General features: G+C 41.9%; 1 protein-coding gene across 2 annotated transcripts in view; it reads right to left on the minus strand.

The window, feature by feature from the left end:
- The window catches only part of LOC518134 (adhesion G protein-coupled receptor E4), a 37285-nt gene that overhangs the window by 4403 nt on the left and 13821 nt on the right, over positions 1-19061 (minus strand). Inside the window, exons 8-16 of one of the 2 annotated variants that reach the window (XM_002688899.6) lie at positions 18346-18453; positions 13641-13825; positions 12908-13075; positions 10684-10878; positions 7653-7888; positions 5966-6032; positions 5308-5399; positions 4283-4463; positions 742-837 (exon numbers count right to left, since the gene is read on the minus strand). In XM_002688899.6, coding sequence (XP_002688945.2) covers positions 742-837; positions 4283-4463; positions 5308-5399; positions 5966-6032; positions 7653-7888; positions 10684-10878; positions 12908-13075; positions 13641-13825; positions 18346-18453 — 1328 coding nt within the window. The remainder of the gene's footprint in view (positions 1-741; positions 838-4282; positions 4464-5307; positions 5400-5965; positions 6033-7652; positions 7889-10683; positions 10879-12907; positions 13076-13640; positions 13826-18345; positions 18454-19061) is intronic. The other variant, XM_005208889.5, reaches the window with a different exon arrangement.

A 19061-nucleotide genomic window follows, 5' to 3' on the forward strand; every position in this document is an offset into this window, starting at 1 on the left:
TTCAGCCTGGTGCATTCCTGATTGCTTTCTAAATTTTTCCCCTTTTCATTTTCTTTTTAAAATTTTAATATAATTTTAAAGGTTAATTTCCATTTGAAGTTATTATAAAATATTGGGCATATTCCCTGTGTTGTACAATAGATCTCTGAGCCCATCTTATACCCAGTTGTTCGTACCCCCCCATGTCCCCACCCCTACAGCGCCTCTCCTCAAGTCCAGCCATGAGTTTGTCCTCTGTATCTGTGAGTCCTTTGCTCTATATTTTTTCTAGAGCATATATCATTTTGTAGCACTCTGTATAATCTACTTTTGGTATTTACTGTCTGTCTACTCCCTATTGGAATATCAACTTTGTGAAGGCGAGGATTTCCCCCCAATATCTAAAACAGTGGCTGGCACAAACTAGGAACTCAGTTAATTTTTGTTAAAAGAATGTTGTTGAATACGTGTAACATTTCTGTTAAATATCATTGGGTATTTGTTAATGGACTGAAGAGGAAGAAAGAAAGGAAAGAAGGAAGAAAGATAGGAAAAGGGAAGAAAGGAAGTAAGGGAGAGGAATAAAAAGGGAAAAAAGAGATTTTCTGGGTTTGGTCTCAAAACCCAGAAACTTCCACAGCTTAATGCAGGAATCTAATGTAATCTCTCTCTTTTTTTCAGATCAAACAACCAGGAAGTTCCGAGTAGCAGGAGATACTGAGTTCAGACAAGTACACGGCATTGCAGAAGAGCCCATCTTACCATTTTGGTCTGAGTAGCAGAGCGAAATACCTCAGAGCTTTCAGTTTCAACCCCTTTCCGCACCCCACTAAACCACTTCTTGAATTCCATCTGCACCTAAGGAATATAGAGGCTTGTGTTACATCCAAAGCTTGGTTTGGGAGAAAAGACCCTAAAACAGGAAATTAAAGGTGTGGATGCCAAGACATATTCTCTGCCACCCTTATACTGATTCTTGGTATAATATTGCCATGTTCATGCTGATTCATTTAATTTAGACTGGATTTGCTTGGTTGTTAAAGAGGCATTTACTAAATTAAAGGCACCATAAGGATTCTATATAGGATAATAATAATGATGATGTTGGTGGTGAGGGTGATGGTGAAAATGATGATGATATTGGTATGATGGTGGTGATGGTGATGGTGATGATATGATAGTAATAATGATGAAAAGGATTATGGTCGTGATGGTGATGATGACAAAGAAGGTAATGGTGATGTGATGATTACGAAGATGAAGGCCATTATTTATTGAACACTAGCAATGTTTAATGTACTTTATAGACAATGTATCAGTTAATATGTTAACCAATGCAATGTAACATTCAGAAGAAACAACAGAAGAAAGATTCTTCTCTTACCCCCAATTAAATGTGAAAAAATTGAGACTCTTGGAAGTAAATTGACTTGCCTAAGATCACATGGCCAGCATGCAAAACCTTGTCATTTTTACTCAGAGCCCTGACATAGACCGCCCACTGTGATTCCATGAATTGCCTTCCTTTAACCACATTAAAAAGAGGAGAGTGAAAAAGTTGGCTTAAAACTCAACATTCAGAAAACGAAGATCATGGCATCTGGTCCCATCACTTCATGGGAAATAGATGGGGAAACAGCGGAAACAGTGTCAGACTTTATTTTTTGGGGCTCAAAAATCACTGCAGATGGTGACTGCAGCCATGAAATTAAAAGACACTTACTCCTTGGAAGAAAAGTTATGACCAACCTAGATAGCATATTAAAAAGCAGAGACATTACTTTGCCAACAAAGGTTCATCTAGTCAAGGCTATGGTTTTTCCAGTGGTCATGTATGGATGTGAGAGTTGGACTGTCAAGAAAGCCAAGTGCTGAAGAATTGATGCTTTTGAAGGGTGGTGTTGGAGAAGACTCTTGAGAGTCCCTTGGACTGTAAGGAGATCCAACCAGTCCATTCTGAAGGAGATCAGCTCTGGGATTTCTTTGGAAGGAATGATGCTAAAGCTGAAACTCCAGTACTTTGGCCACCTTATGTGAAGAGTTGACTCATTGGAAAAGACTCTGATGCTGGGAGGGATTGGGGGCAGGAGGAGAAGGGGAGGACAGAGGATGAGATGGCTGGATGGCATCACTGACTCGATGGACTTGAGTCTGAGTGAACTCTGGGAGTTGGTGATGGACAGGGAGGCCTGGTGTGCTGCGATTCATGGGGTCGAAAAGAGTCGGACACGACTGAGCGACTGAACTGAACTGAACTGAACTGAAGATCACATGGCCAGCATGCAAAATCTTGTCATTTTTACTCAGAGCCCTGACACAGACCACCCACTGTGATTCCATGAATTGCCTTCCTTTAACCACATTATCATATTTTTTAAAAGACATCTAAATTCTTAATACTCAACATTAACTCACATTAAGTTCTATTTTACTTCTGTGTGTGAGGAGCACCAAGCATTAAGGCACTAAAAGATGAAAGAGAACTTTGTAAATTGTTAAGATGGTCTTTTCACCGCCAGCATCTTAATTGCTGATAGGTCTACTCAACAGCAAAGGGGAAAAAGCCAGGAAAGTTGTTTTCAATTTTTACCCTATAAAGAGTGAAATTATAATGATCCTCACTGAGAACATGTGTGCCACAAACTGCTAAGACATTTGTTTTATGTTATCTCATTTAATTATCAATCTGGTGAGGCTGGTATTGCCATATTTGCAGATGAGAAAAACCAAGGCTCAGAGAGCATAAGAAACCTTCCCAGAGTCACACAGCAACCCAATTAGTGGAAATACCAGGATTAGAGCTGGTCTTTCTGGGTTTGTGGTAATATAAAATTATGCCAATAAACCAGTGCTTTTCCATACAGTGCACCTGACTAGAAGGATTATTCATCCTCTCTCTGACAAATTCAGGTATGGCCATGGGATCTGCTTTGGCCAATGAAAGAGAGTTGAACTGTGCTTTGTCATAATCTCCTTTCCCTTTGCCATGAACACACTAATGTTCTACTAATAAATAAGGGCTGTCCCTTCAGCCTCCATCACAGAGTGAAGATGATACATATCAAACTGCAGCTATGTAGCATAAGCAAGAAATAAGCCTTTGTCATTGTAAGCCACTGAAATCAGAGGGGGATGAGCTGTTACTACAGCAGAATCTCCCTTATCCAGACTGATATGTGTTCTGCTATGAATTAAAGTGTGTCCCCTGAAAATTCATGTATGAAAGCCCTAACTTTCCCAATGTGATTGCATCTGGAGGTATGACCTTGATGGAAGTGATTAAGGTTAAATGCAGTCATAAGCTCCCAGGTGGTGCTAGCGGTATAGAACCTGCCTGCCAATGCAGGAGACACAAGAGACACAGGTTCAATCCCTGGGTCAGGAAGATCCCCTGGAGGAGGGCATGGCAACCTACTCCAATTTTTGCCTGGAGAATCCCATGGACAGAAGAGTCTGGCGGGCTACAGACCATGAGGTCACAGAGAGTTGGATACGACTGAACCAACTTAGCATGCATGAAGTCATAAGCACCGAGTCCCTGTTCAATAGGATTAACAACATCCTTATAAGAAGAGACCTGAAAACTCTCATTCTCACTCCCATGTGAAGACACTTTCAGAAAGTGGCCATCTACCAAGAAGAGAGTCCTCTTCAGAACCCAAACGTAGTGGCATCCTGATATTAGGCATCTGGTCTCCTGAGTTGTGAGACGATAAATTTCTATTGACCAGATCACTCTGTCTGTGATATTTTTTATGGCAATCACCAGCAGACAAAGACATGCAACTTTCTTATACTTATAAAATTATTCCAAAATAAAAAGTTTACTTAAAAAGAAGTTATTAATAACTAGACTAACAATCCTTTTTTTTTCCATATGGCAGGTCCAGATTGGAGTGATGAATGGATGAGACTCAGAGCACATGATTTACCCAAGAAGCACCTAAACCCTCTTCCTAGAATCAAGGCAACTCCAAAATTATAAATATACAAGGTCAGAGAGAAGATCCCCTGGAGAAGGGAACGGCTACCCACTCCAGGGCTTCCCTGGTGGCTCAGATGGTAAAGAATCCGCCTGCAATGTGGGAGACCTGAGTTTGATCCCTGGGTTCGGAAGATCCCCTGGAGAAGGGAATGGCTACCTGCTCCAGTATTCTGGCCTGGAGAATCCCATGGACAGTAGTTGCCAAAAGTCAGTCATGACTAAGCGACTTTCACACGGTCAGAGAAGGGCGAGGATATGAACAACAATTCAACAAGACTTTCAGATTAAGCTGGTGAGACACAAAATGATTTGCCTTACCTGGCGATTAAGAAGACAGTGTACCACAAAAAGCAAAGTCCCCTGTAGAACATTGATGATGGTGAACATGTAGGCGATGATCGATCCAGTGGTCTTCCCAACTTCTTCAACCAAGAAAAAACCAAGACCCCAAGAACATCCCAGGATAAACAGCTGAGAGATGGCTTTAAATGTCATGACTCTGAAAAAGGAAAGAACAGTAATACCTCTCATTTATCACTACATAGTGCGCATGGCACTCAAGGCTTTCAGCACGTTCTTTACCACTAGTGCCACCTGGGAAGCCCTCTCATGAATCACCTTAGTTAAACCTCATGAATAGCTCATGTGGCGAAGTGTCTTCCTCGAACTCATACAACTTGAAGAAGGCAGAACCCAATTTGTTTTTTCTTTTGAAATTAAAAGTAGTTTTTAAAATTTATTTTTAGTAGGAGGATAATTGCTTTACAATAATTGTATTGGTTTCTGCCATACATCAACGTGATTTAGCCATAGGTATGCCCCTTCCATCTTCAACCTCCCTCAGACCTCCCACCTCATCCCACCCCTCTAGGTTGTCACAGGGCATCAGATTTGAGCTCCTTCCATCATATAGAAGATTCCCAGTGGCTATCTATTTTACATATGGTAATGTATCTGTTTCAATGCTACTTTCCCTATTCATCCCACTCTCTTCTTCCCCTGCTGTGTCCACAAGTCTATTTTCTGTGTCTGCGTCTCCAAGAACCTAGACCCTTTTATACAGTGAAGTAAGTCAGAAAGAGAAAAACAAATATCTCATATTAATGCATACATGCAGTCTAAGAAGATAGTACTGATGAACCTTTCTGCACAGGAGCAATGGAAAACCTAACGTTTATGACCTCTGAGAATAATGCTTTTTTCTCACTCTTGAAAATTATTCCTCTGCAAAGTCTTTTACCTGGAAGTTTTATACCCTATTTTTGTATGGGTGGTCCCAGAAAATGTGGTCCTATAGGAAAAAAAAATCTATGGGTACCACTAATTCTGGTATGCATTCTTACCTGGTGTTCTGAATGGTGGAAACTTCTTTATTAAGGGAGGAAAGTTTGCTTCTCAAAATCCACAGAACTTGGAAGTAGAACACCAAGTTTATCTGTGGAAACAGAATGGAAAATTGACTTGGAACTGTCTTTTGAAGCTATGTAATGCAACCCAACTTGAGGTAGACCTAAGAATCTTTTCCCAAAAGATACAGACTTTATAAGGGTAGTGATATGCACACAGGCTCTGGTCTTTTATACAACACAGACCATAGAACCCATGCATCTGATGGTTGATTAGCATGACTATATAATTTATCATTCAAGCCAGGACACTTTAAAAGTGAAAGAATGCTATTCACATCTATACCAGGATGACGGATGTAACCAGGAATTTCTTGGCAAACAGGAAAATGTTCTATGCAGAGTGAATATTTTCTAAAGTTTTGTCAAATGAACAAATCCTGGATTTTTAAAAGACTTCCCAGCAGAGGGTTATGTTATATCAGAGGAACCAGGGAGCTGGGGGAAGCTGAAGAAAGACATCTGAAGACAATATTTCCAGCAAGAAGGGTTGATCACATTAGGCTGTATTTCCTTATCACATCTCATTTCCACTTTAACAGGTAAGAAACACACTCGGTGTTTCACCAGTAAATATCAATGGTTGGTCACCTACCAAGATAATGAGTGCTACTGGCCCCATGAAGCTCCAGATGAACCCTTTATCAAGTTTGAGCCAGCAGCTGTTGAGAGAAAGATAAGCATTAGCTGCTGATTTCTTAGGAGAAAGCAAAGGACTTGAATTCCGGCTACTGTAGCAATATCTGAGCAGTGTCCATACCTGTTTGGTTCAGATCTGAATATTAGGTGGAATTAAACATGGGTCCTCATCTCTTGCAAACTGCATGCTTTGAACCTCAGTTTCCCAAGTATAAAGTGGGGCCAACCAAAATGTTTTCAACACTTTTAAGTAACTACTGTGACTATATACCAAGTCTTGAAGTCAGATAGTATTATCAGTCCTCTGACTTTGCTTTTCTCCTTCAATATTGTGTTAGCTATTCTGGGTCATTTGCCACTCCCTATAAACATCAGAACCAGATTGTCAATATCCACAAAATAATTTTCTGGGATTTTGGTTGGGAATACATTCAATCTATAGATCAAGTAGGAAAAAACTGACTTCTTGACAATATTGAGTCTTCCTGTCCATGAACATGGACTATCACTTCATTTATTTGAATTTATTTTGATTTCTTTTATCAAAGTTTCCATCATATAGATCTTATAGTAAAGATTAAATGAGATAATGTTCATGCATTTTTAATACATTTCCTGACAGAATTAAAGACCAATGATTGTAGCTAATAATGTATTCTAATACCATGTGAAAGTGAAAAGTGAAAGTCTTATCTGCATCTTTGCAACCCCATGGACTGTAGAGTCCATGGAATTCTTCAAGCCAGAATACTGGAGTGGGTAGCCATTCCCTTGTCCAGCAAATCTTCCTGACCCAGGAATTGAACCAAGGTCTCCTGCATTGCAGGTAGATTCTTTACCAGCTGAGCTACCAGGGAATCCCAATAAATGTATTCTAATAATGTACTGTGCTTAGTTGCTCAGTCATGACTGACTCCTGGCAACCCCATGGACTGTAGCCCACCCGGCTCCTCTGTCCATGAAATTCTCCAAGCAAGAATACTGCAGTGGGTTGCCATGCCCTCCTCCAGCGGATCTTCCCAACCCAGGGACTGAACCCAGGTCTCCCACATTGAAGGTGGATTCTAATAATAATGATTGCTAAAATAAGAGAGTAAAAGTAGTAATTTTCAGCTACAAAAACTATCAACACTAATAATCAAGCATATTTCATGTACCAAGCACTCTAATGTCCAATACTTTGTATTCTTTCATAGCTTATATTTGAAAAAATAGTATAATTTATCAATATAATTTATTCTGAAAAAGGACATGGCAATATGAAACTGGTAAAAGTAAGCAATTACCAATACTCAGTAGGCAGAAAATCTCCCATACTTGATTCTATTCCAAGGGTTACAACTATGGCCCATAGGCCAAATCTGGTCCTCTCTTTGTTTTTGTAAATAAAGTTTTATTTAAACACAATCACATCCATTAATTTACAAATTGTCTATAACACTACAGGGGCAACGTTGAGTAATTTCCAAAAAGACCATATGGCTTGCAAAACAATAATAGTTACCATCTGTTGTTTTTCTTTTTGTTTTTTTTTTTTTTTTTTTTTTATAGGAAGTTTGCCAGCCCCTCCCTACCCCCACTGTTTCAGATTTTGTATTGGTAATGGACACCACTTCCACCATGAATGCACTCATCATGCTTACTGAGTATACGTTCCATAATTCTTGTGTCCTACTGTTGCTGATACAGCCACAATCAGAGCTGGGACCCCATAGCCTACAGGGTACATGAACCTCTTCTTGAATCTGCCTGCAGTGGTGTAGTTGGCCACCTTGAGGTTCCTGACAGTGAGGAAGAGGTGTAGCCCTTCGAGGAACATCCAGGTGAAGGCGGCCAAGTAGAGGTAATGCAGTACACCTGCGATGACCTTGCACAGCACCTGGGGGGAGAGTAGAGTTAGGAACATGGAGCTGATGTAGTCTGTACCCGATTATATCCTTGCCTGTGTGCATGCCAAGTCACTTCAGTCGTGTCCAACTCTTTGCAACCCCATGGACTGTAGCCCACCAGTCTCCCCTGTCCATGGGATTCTGCAGGCAAGAATACTGGAGTGGGTTGCCATGCCCTCCTCCAGGGGGTCTTCCCTGCCCAGGGATCAAACCTGCATCTCTTATGTCTCCTGCATTGGTTCTTTATCACTAGCACCACCTGGGAAGTCAAATTATATACTTAACACTTATTATTTCCTGCATGCTAGCCTGGAATTTCAATTCTTACACCTGTGCCATTTTGCTTAGGGGAAACACATCTTCTAGGGACTCTCACCAACCATTGAAATCTGCCTATCTTGTGCATGGGGCAAGCCAGAAGTGCCAAGAAATGAATGTCATGGGTGAAAAGTGAAAGTGTTAGTCACTCAGTCATGTCCAGCTCTTTGTGACCTCATTGACTGTAGCCTGCAAAGCTCCTCAGTCCATGGAATTCTCCAGGCAAGAATACTGGATTGGTAGCCATGTTCTTCTCCAGGAGATCTTTCCAACCCAAGGATTGAACCTGGGTCTGCTCTATTGCAGGCAGATTCTTTACAATCTGAGCCACTGTGGGAGCAGCACTCAAATCCATAATAGACAAGAGTTAGCAAATCAATACTCCATTGACTTTGGCATTTGGGGGGATGGGATGGTTAATTTTATGTTTCAGCTTGACTGGGCTAGGGCATGTCCAGACAACTGATAACACATTTTTCTGGGCATGCCTGTGAGGATGTTTCTGGAAGAGATTAGCATTGGAATCAATAAACTGAGTAACAAAGATGGCCCTCACCAATGAGGATTGGCATCATCCAATTTGTCAAGGGCATAAATAGAACAGAAAGTTGGAGAAAGGGAGAATTTGCTCTCTCTGCTTGAACTGGGACATCCATCTTCTCTAGCTCTCAGACATCAAAGGTCATGGTTCCAATTAATTTTATTTATGAAATGTATGGCAGAAACCAGCAAAGTCACATCCACCAAAATGCCAAGCCTCCATCCACCCTCAGTTTGTCACTAGGACTCAACTTACCAAACAGAGACTACATTTCCCAGCACTCCTTGCAGTTAGTTTGACCATGTGACTGGCTTCTAGCCAATGGGATTTGAGAGGTCCATATAAACCCCTCTCCTAGGACTCCACCACCCTCTTTCTCTTTCCACTTGGTCAAAATGGAAAGAATCTCAGGATGACCTTGGAAGCTGTGTATGCTATGAGAGAGCCTCCCATGGCCTGAGGTTGGAGGAGAGATACCCTTTACACCTGTTCACTCACCCTCTACTGACTCACAGGGGAAAATGAACTACTCTTGGGATAAACCACTGATATTTTATAGTTTATTTGTTGTAGTAGCTATTGTAACCCTAACTAACACCATCAGTCTGATTTAACAAAATGTTTGAGTGTCAGACTGATGGTGTTAGTTAGGGTTACAATAGCTACTGCAACAAATAAACTATAAAATATCAGTGGTTTATCCTAAGAGTAGTTCATTTTCCCCTGTGGGTCAGTAGAGATATCCAAAAATCTACAAGCAATAAATGCTGGAGAGGATGTGGAGAAAAGGGAACCCTCTTACACTGTTGGTGGGAATGCAAACTAGTACAGCCACTATGGAGAACAGTGTGGAGATTCCTTTAAAAACTGGAAATAGAACTGGCATATGACCCAGCAATCCCACTGCTGGGCATGCACACTGAAGAAACCAGAATTGAGAGGGACTCGTGTACCCCAATGTTCATTGCAGCACTATTTATAATAGCCAGGACACGGAAGCAACCTAGATGTCCATCAGCAGATGAATGGATAAGAAAGCTGTGGTACGTATACACAATGGAGTATTACTCAGCCATTAAAAAGAATACATTTGAATCAGTTCTAATGAGGGGGATGAAACCAGAATTGAGAGGGACTCGTGTACCCCAATGTTCATTGCAGCACTATTTATAATAGCCAGGACACGGAAGCAACCTAGATGTCCATCAGCAGATGAATGGATAAGAAAGCTGTGGTACGTATACACAATGGAGTATTACTCAGCCATTAAAAAGAATACATTTGAATCAGTTCTAATGAGGGGGATGAAACTGGAGCCTATTATACAGAGTGAAGTAAGCCAGAAAGAAAAACACCAATTCAGTATACTAACGCATATATATGGAATTTAGAAAGATGGTAACAATAACCCTGTATGCGAGACAGCAAAAGAGACAGATGTATAGAACAGTCTTCTAGACTCTGTGGGAGAGGGTGAGGGTGGGATGATTTGGGAGAATGGCATTGAAACGCGTATATTATTATATGTGAAACAGATCGCCAGTCCAGGTTCAATACATTATTCAGGAAGCTTGGGGCTGGTGCACTGGGATGACCCAGAGGGATGTGATGGGGAGGGAGGTGGGAGGGGGGTTCAGGATGGGAAACACGTGTACACCCGTGGCAGAGTCATGTCAATGTATGGCAAAACCAATACAATATTGTAATTAGCCTCCAATTAAAATAAATAAATTTATACTTAAAAAATAAAATTAAAAAAAAGAAATTATGGGTCATGTTCAAAATTACACAGAGATAAAATGGGAATTCTTGCTTTTTACCCTACACAATCATTGGTGTTTATCATCATTCATCCCATCTTTCCTCCAAACTAAGTGGCTAGATTGGATTAGGACCATGAAATAAATAATATGTTAATTCTCCTACCTCAGGTTCAGTTTGATCAATCCCCACGAGGAAGAGGAGGTGGGCCAGGAAGAGGCAGATGGAGAGCTGCAGGTGGAGAGTAGTGCTGGTGTTCTGGATGGATCGACACAGGAGGAAGGTGAGGGCTGCCAGGAGGAGGCAGAGCAGGGAGAGGCTCAGCCCCACATAGGTGATCATGGTCAGCACAGGATCCTCCTAGAAGACACCAAAAGAGGAATATATTATTCCAGCTCTATAGGTATGTTCCTGATGGAGCATTGGATGGACTTTACAGATCAGCTCCCAAAGAAATGACTTAATCTCTCTAAGACTTGGTGATTCCCTCTTCAAAATATGGGTAGTTATAGCATTTATCACACAGAGCTAGACCAGCATTGACAAATAGAAACAGATGAGCCATGTGCATAATTTTAAATTTTCTAGTAGCCATATTTTTGAAAATGTCAAAAGAAACAAGTCTAATTGATTTAATAGTACATGTTCAAAATGCTGGGCTTCCCAGGTGGTGTTAGTGGTAAAGAACCTGCCTGCCAATTCAGGAGATGTAACAGGCAGGTTCAATCGCTGGGTCAGGAAGATCCCCTGGAGACAGGCATGGCAACCCACTCAAGTATTCCTGCCTGGAGAATCCCACGGTCAGAGGAGCCTGGTGGGCTATAGTTCACTGGCTACACTCACAAAGAATCGGACACGACTGAAGCAATTTAGCACTCATGTACACATGTTCAAAATACTATCAGTTCAATGTGTTGAATGTCATATAATTAATATAATGATATAACAAAAATATAATCAGTTCAAATTACATTCAGTGTAAAAGTTGTTAATGAACTAGTTGGTCCTCTTTTCCCTCCATATTCAGTCTTTGAAACCCAGTGTGTACTTAACACTTACCGAGCATCTCAATCAAATGCTATATTTTAAAGAGTGAAAGTAAAGCACCGTCCTACCAAAAAACAAAGTTGTATTTAGTGGAAAAATATTTTATACTATTTCTTAATTTCAATACATTCAAATGGAATAGAATTTGTTTCTTCAGTCATACTAGTCACATTTTAAGTGTTCAATAACCATATGTCTGATCCTATTGGACAAGACAGCAATCAAATATAATCTCATGAAGGCTGTTTTGTCCTCTGTAGTATCCACAATGCCTGGAATGGCATCAGACATATAGTAGTTTACTCAAATTCATGTTCATTGAGTTGGTTAGATAGCATCACTGGTTATAAATGGACATAAATTTGAGCAAACTCCAGGAGACAGTGGAGGACAGAGGAGCCTGACGTGCTGCAGTCCATGGGGTCTCAAACAGTCAGACACGACTTAGTGACTGAACAACAAGAAAGTTACTTATATATAAATCTGTTAAATGAACAAAATGAGGTTGTGCGTTTACGTAAGAAATATGGTGTTATATTCCAGTCAATGATCAATAAATGGGAGTTTAAAATAAGTGGGGAAACAAGTTAGGTAAATTTCTTTAAATGCGAGTTATCTGAGGTATGGTTGGGACCTGGGAAGTTTAGGGGGCTGTGCTTTTACATGGGTGATGGTCAGTTGCCTTTGTTCTGGTGTGACTGGGCGATGGGGGTTAGCTCTATTTCTCGCAGAGTAACAGGTCTCCATGGATCTTTCCACCGTAGGGGCTGACAACCGACTTTTCAATGATTGAGGGCTTTCTCTGCTAGCTTGAGCACACTCTGCCCATGCCCATGGACATGTCAAGAGAACGAATACTCCCTGGATGTTGTTGTTGTTCAGTCGCTAAGTCTCGTCTGACTCTTTGCAGCCCCATAGACTGAAGCACGCAAGGCTCTTCTGTCCTCTGCTATCTCCCAGAATTTGCTCAAATTCATATCCATTGAGTCAATGATGTAGCTTTCAACAAATGACTGAAGGGAGATGGTGTATAAATAACCCAGCTTTCTCGCCATTCATTTAGGATGACTCTGAGGTGTGTCTTCTACCCTGACTCCAAAAATCTCCCAGAGGGAAGTAACCCCAGTTACTCATAGTGGTACCTGGCATCTGGCTTCTCTGATTGGCTTCTGTCTCTTTCCCATTTCATTTCCCAGTCCCTTACTGATGCTTCCTGGAATTACCTCTCAAGTAATTCTGCTTGACACCTTATCTCAGAGTTGTTTTTTTTATTTTCCCTGAGACTCGGAGAGTCTTCCTGGACACAGTCAAGTTCACTGTAAGGGACCATAAATTGTTGTACCTTGGGAACAAGAGCCACGAGGACAGCAAAGCTGGAAAGGTGGGAGCACTTGCATTGGGTGTGAGAATCATTGCTGCCCAAATGAGCGCAACCCTCCGTCGACCAGCTGCCCCCATCCTTTGATCCTTTCCAGTAGACACAGAAATATTTTCTCCTCTCACCACCTGGCTGGAAAGAGAAGAGCATGAAAGTGGATTTCTTCTGGTTTTTATCATTTCAACTTTATAGGTTAAGTGAGGTGCACTGGGTTGAAAACTGGATTGGAAAAACTCTGAAACCCTTGTGGGGAAGTGTTGCATACCCCACTTTCACTGTGGGATTTGCTCTTCATTTATTCTGCCCATCTCTGGTTTTCCCTGGGACTGACTGTTATGCACTGCTTTCCCCAGGTTGTTGGTCATTGATAAGACCAATGAGAGAAATGGATGAGAGGGAGAAGAGGCAGCTCCGGTATTTCTTCTGTACTGCTTTTATGCTGCCAACTGTCTCCATCTCCAATTGCCCATCTTCCTGTATACCTGCAGCCTTCACTGGGCAATGCTCATCCCCCCAGTGCTTTTTTTCCCCCGTTGCCTTTTTATGCTTAAGTGTGATACCAGCTGTCCCACATTTGCCATCTCTGAGTGCCTCAACATTTGTTAGTTCTCTTAACTCTGAATGATCAGAGTTGAATTCAGTTTCCTGCCTGGACTGATAATTCACCTGTTCAAGGTAAAGCCTAGATTTTGCTCACCTGAGTATGTTGGAAGGTCAGGAACACAGGTTTAGATAGATCAACTTTTTCCTTCATACCAATGGAGCCACTTATCACTTGAGAGTTCAGGTTGACTTCCTTTATCCCTCTTCTATCACTGAAAAAGGATCCATTTAGAATATCCCCAAGAGATCGATAAGTGATAAGCGCCACTGCACTCGCATCTGAGAAAATGGAAGAAAAGTCACATTTGCTAGGGTATCTAGAGGTTGGGGAATTGGTACATTAGTGTTCTGTGTGAGGGTTGTAAGGGGTTGTAAGGGTTATATAAATTCGTAATTGCACTTGGAAGTCTTTTCCATTGCCCAATCAATACATTACATGTGGCTTAGGGATTATTATTCTGTATATGTAATATATAGTCAAATGTATCACACATTATAAGGGATATAAGGCAATGGCACCCCACTCCTGTACTCTTGCCTGGAAAATCCCATGGATGGAGGAGCATGGTAGGCTGCAGTCCATGGGGTCACTAGGAGTCAGACATGACTGAGCGACTTCACATTCACTTTTCACTTTCATGCATTGGAGAAGGAAATGGCAACCCACTCCAGTGTTCTTGCCTGGAGAATCCCAGGGACGGGGGAGCCTGGTGGGCTGCCATCTCTGGGGTCGCACAGAGTCGGACACGACTGAAGCGACTTAGCAGCAGCATGTGCAAAATATTCTATCCATGTGTTGTAAAATATTTATATATGAACATTAGACATCAAAAGGAGAATCATAAGGCAAGATGTTTGTCTCCAGAAGGTAAAACTCAGGTGTGCGTGTGTGTGTGTTTGTGTGGGCATGCACATGTGCATGTGCCCGTTCAGTCATGTCCAACTCTCTGCGACCCCATGGACTGTAACCCGCCAGGCTCCTCTATCCATGGGATTCTCCAGGCAAGAATACTGGAGTGAGTTACCATTTCCTTCTCCAGGGGATCTTTCCGACCCAGGGATCAAACCCCCATCTCTTACATCTCCTGCATTGGCAGGCAGGTTCTTTACCCCTAGCACCACCTGAGAAGCCTGGAACTCATGTGGGATGAAGAAATCAAATGTTTCTGAATAGATGATGACTCCCTCATATTCATTCCTGTACACTGTTTATGGTGGCCAAGGGACGGAGGCAACCTAGATATCCATCAACAAAGGAATGGATGGAGAAAATGTGGTATGTCTGTACAATGGAATACTACTCATTTATAAAATGAAATAAAGTTGGGACACAGACGGACCTAGAGACTGTCATACAGAGTGAACTGAGCCAGAAAGAGAAAAACAAACATATATTAACACGCATATGCGGAATCTAGAGAAATGGTACAGATGATCTTATTTGCCAAAGAGACAGAGACGCAGACCTAAATAACAAATGTATGGACACCAAGGGGGGAAGTGGGGCGCTGGATGAACAGGGAGATTGGGATTGACATATATCACTGCTGATGTGTGTGTGCTCAGTTGCTCAGTCTTGGCCAACTCTTTGCAGCCCTATGAACTGTAGCCCGCCAGGCCCCTCTGTCCATGGAATTTTCCTGGCAAGAACACTGGAGTGGGTTTCCATTTCCTACTCCAGGGTATCTTCCCAACCCAGGGACTGAACCACACCTCTTGTATCTCCTGCCCTGGCGGGTGCATTCTTAACCACTGCAGCACCTGGGAAGCCCTGTACAGTATCAACACTATGTATAAAGTGCATAACTAATGGGAACCTACTGTATAGCCAGGGAACTCTGCTCAATGCTCTGTGCTGAGCTACATGGGGAGGAAATCCAAAAAAGAGGGGATATGTGTATACACATGACTGAGTCACTCTGCTGGATAGTAGAAACTAACACAACATTATAAAGCAACTATACTCCAACAAAAATTAATTTAAAAAGTATTCCAAATAATTCCCATCTTCCACCTCAAGCTGACTCCTGGGTATCTAATTTAATGGAAAAGTATCGTGACGGCCCATTCTGTTCAATTTATCCTCTCACCCTTCCCTCACTCCCTCCTCCTACCTCTCTCGCTCAGCCTCTCTCTCTCTCTTTTTCTCTTTCTCTCTCTCTGTCTCCCTCCCACCCTCTTCCCTTTCCCTTTTCATGCTAGAAGAATTTAAGTCATAGAAGTTGAATGCACAGTATGACACGGTTTCCTAAACTGCAATCATTCACGTGCCACCATGCCAGTTTTACCCCAAACCACTTACCACCTATATCACTCGATCTAAAAAAACCAACTGGTCTTCTCTGGTGGTCCAGTGGATAAGAATCACTGCCAATGCAGAGGAAATGGATTTGATCCCTGGTCCTCGAAGATTCCACATGCCGCAGAGCAAGTAAGTCACAGCTACTGAGCCTGTGCTCTAGAGCCTGTGAATCACAAGTACTGAAGCCCATGCATCCCGTGGAGGCTGGATGCATGAGAAAGCCACCACAATGAGAAATACTGAGCACTGCAACTCAGAGAAAGCCCGCAAGCAGAAACAGAGACCCAGCACAACCGAAAATCAATTAAAAAATAGATTTTAAAAAGGAGTGAATGGTTGAAAAAATAATAAAAACCAACTCAGTTTTAGATGTTTTCCCCTCTCCCTCCTCTCTTCTACAGCTCACAGTAAACAGTGAAGATTAACCAGTAGCCAGGAATTTTACAGAGGAGCATAGGAACAAGTATTTCACTCTCTCAAGGTAACTGGGTCTTTCTCTTTGAAATACTTTTCATGCATGCATTCATTCATTCATTTGTCACATGTTTACTGAGCATCTACTGTGTACTGGACAGTGTTCCAGGCATCACAACACAACAGGGAACAAAATGGGCAGAGTCCCTGCCATCAGGGAGATGATGTCGTGGGAGAGATAGACAACAAACAAATAAATAAATTAGAAAGGGTCGCATAGTGTGGATGTGATGCAGAGACTTAAATAAAATGACAGAATAAAGCAAGGGTGTCAAATTATGGCCTGGGGGTCAAATCCAGCCTACGACCTGTTTTTGTAAATAAAGTTTTATTGGCACACAGCCATGTCCCTTCATTTACATATCACCAATGGCTGCTTTCACACTACAATGTCAAGAGTTGAGCAGATAAAACAAAAACCATCTGGCCCCAAAACCAGAAATATTTGTCCTCTTGTGTTCTTACAGAAAAAGTTTGCCAACTCTTGCCTGAAAAGTCCCATGGACTGAGGAGCCTGGTGGGCTGCAGTCCATGGGGTCGCTAGGAGTCGGACACGACTGAGCACTTCACTTTGACTTTTCACTTTCATGCATTAGAGGAGGAAATGGCAACCCACTCCAGTGTTCTTGCCTGGAGAATTCCATGGACAGAGGAGCCTGGTGGGCTGCCGTCTATGGGGTCGCACAGAGTCGGACATGACTGAAGCAACTTAGCAGCAGCAGCAGCAGGCTAGCAGAATAGAGAGATTATATAATGCTTCTCAAGGGAAAGAGTGTTTGAGGCAACTCATGTGCCATCATCAAGAGTGAGCTTCTCTGAGGAAACGCTTCTATACTACATTTGGTGGGAATGTAAGTTGGTACAGCCACCATGGAAAATGGTGTGGTGGTTCCTCAAAAAACCAATACATGATCCAACAATCCCACTCTTGGGCATATTTCCTGCTAAAGCTATAATTCAAACAGGTACATATACCCCTACGTTCATAGCAGCAGTGTTCACAATAATCAAAGCATGGAAACAACCTAAAAGTCCATCAACAGAAGAATAGGTAAAGAAGATGTGGTATGTATATACAATGGAATATTACTCAGCCAAAAAAATGATGAAATGATGCCATTTGCAGTAACACAGATGGACCTAGAGATTATCATACTAAGTGAAGTAAGTGAGAAAGAGAGACAAATATGCCATATGATATCACTTACATGTGGATCTAAAATATGGCACAAAATAACCTATCTACAAAATGGAAATAGACTCACAGACACAAACAGGCTTGAGGTTGCCATGGGGAGGTGGATGGGGGAGGGAGGGACTGGGCATGTAGGATGAGCGAGGAGGCACAAACTGTTATATAGAGGACGGGCAAACGACAAGGCTCTATTGTTATAACACAGGGAGCTATGGTCTATATGCTGTGATAAACCATAATGGAAAAGAATATTTAAAAAAGAAAGTGTATTATCTGAGTCACTTCGATATATAGCAGAGATTGGCATGACATTGTAAATCAACTACGAAAGTGAAACTCACTCAGTTGTGTCCGACTCTTGGCGACCCCACGGACTATAGAGTCCATGGAATTCTCCAGGCCAGAATACTGGAGTGGGCAGCCTTTCCCTTCTCCAGGGGATCTTCCCAACCCAGGGATCGAACCCAGGTCTCCCGCATTGCAGGCGGAGTCTTAACAGCTCAGCCACCAGGGACTTCACTTAAAAAATAAAATTTTTTAAAAAGAGTAAGCTTTTTGGATCAGCACATGAAACTGAGCAGGCACCAGCCCGTCCCTTTTAAGGAACTAAGTCAAGGAATCTCTGTTTGAACCTCCGCGTGTATCACAAAGTCCATACAAACTGTGTCCTCAAAATTGCCTGGTTAGTGGTCAAGGCAGATCTTTAAATTCTGCCAGAAGAGTCTTCTTACCTTGAATGCTTTGGAAGCTTGGCTTCATCACCTAGAAATGAGACAACAGTGCCTAGAAATTATAGGTCAAGAGTATAGGTCATCTTAGACACAGTACCTCTTGTGGTTCCTTTGAAAGCATTTGGGCAGTCGATATCCATCGTGTTGTTTCCAGCTTCTAGAACAGTCTTCTCACTTGTCTCATTGCACTTCTTGGTTTCATAAACTGGAAACATTAGGAAAGTGAGTCCTGCTTTGCTCAGTTCTCATGCCTAAAAAACTTGCTAATAACTCCCTTCTTTGACAGATCCATTACTAGTCATTTTACTTACTGCATGCAAGGTAGACCATGTGGTCCTCCCCTAACATTTCTGACTGGTGGAGATGAAATGTCGAAAGTATAGGCAACACATGTGGGTCACACAACTCAGGGGAAGAGAGAAGACTGTCATGCTTCCCAGAGCTGGCTGAAACAGGCAAGCTCAGCCTTTACCATAGAATATTTAAAGGGAAAAATTTTCTTTAAACAATGTGTAATGGGGTGCCTGGGGAAAGGAGAACTAATTTTTTTTAAACAAGGGAAGCTAAGCATTTAAAAGTTTTCCAAGAAATAGAGTTTTCATGAAAAAAAAAAAAAAAACTAGAAACAGAGCTACCATATGATCCAGGAATTCTACTCCTGGGCATAGATCCAGAAAAAACAAACACTCTAATTTGAAAAGATACACTTGCCCCAGTGTTCACAGCAGGACTGTGCACAACAGCCAAGACATGGTAGCAACCTAAGTGCCCATCAACAGATGATTGACTTAGGAAAATGTGGTACATATTGGA

This window comes from Bos taurus, chromosome 7, assembly GCF_002263795.3.
Source record: "Bos taurus isolate L1 Dominette 01449 registration number 42190680 breed Hereford chromosome 7, ARS-UCD2.0, whole genome shotgun sequence".
Classification (NCBI taxonomy): Eukaryota; Metazoa; Chordata; class Mammalia; order Artiodactyla; family Bovidae; genus Bos; species Bos taurus.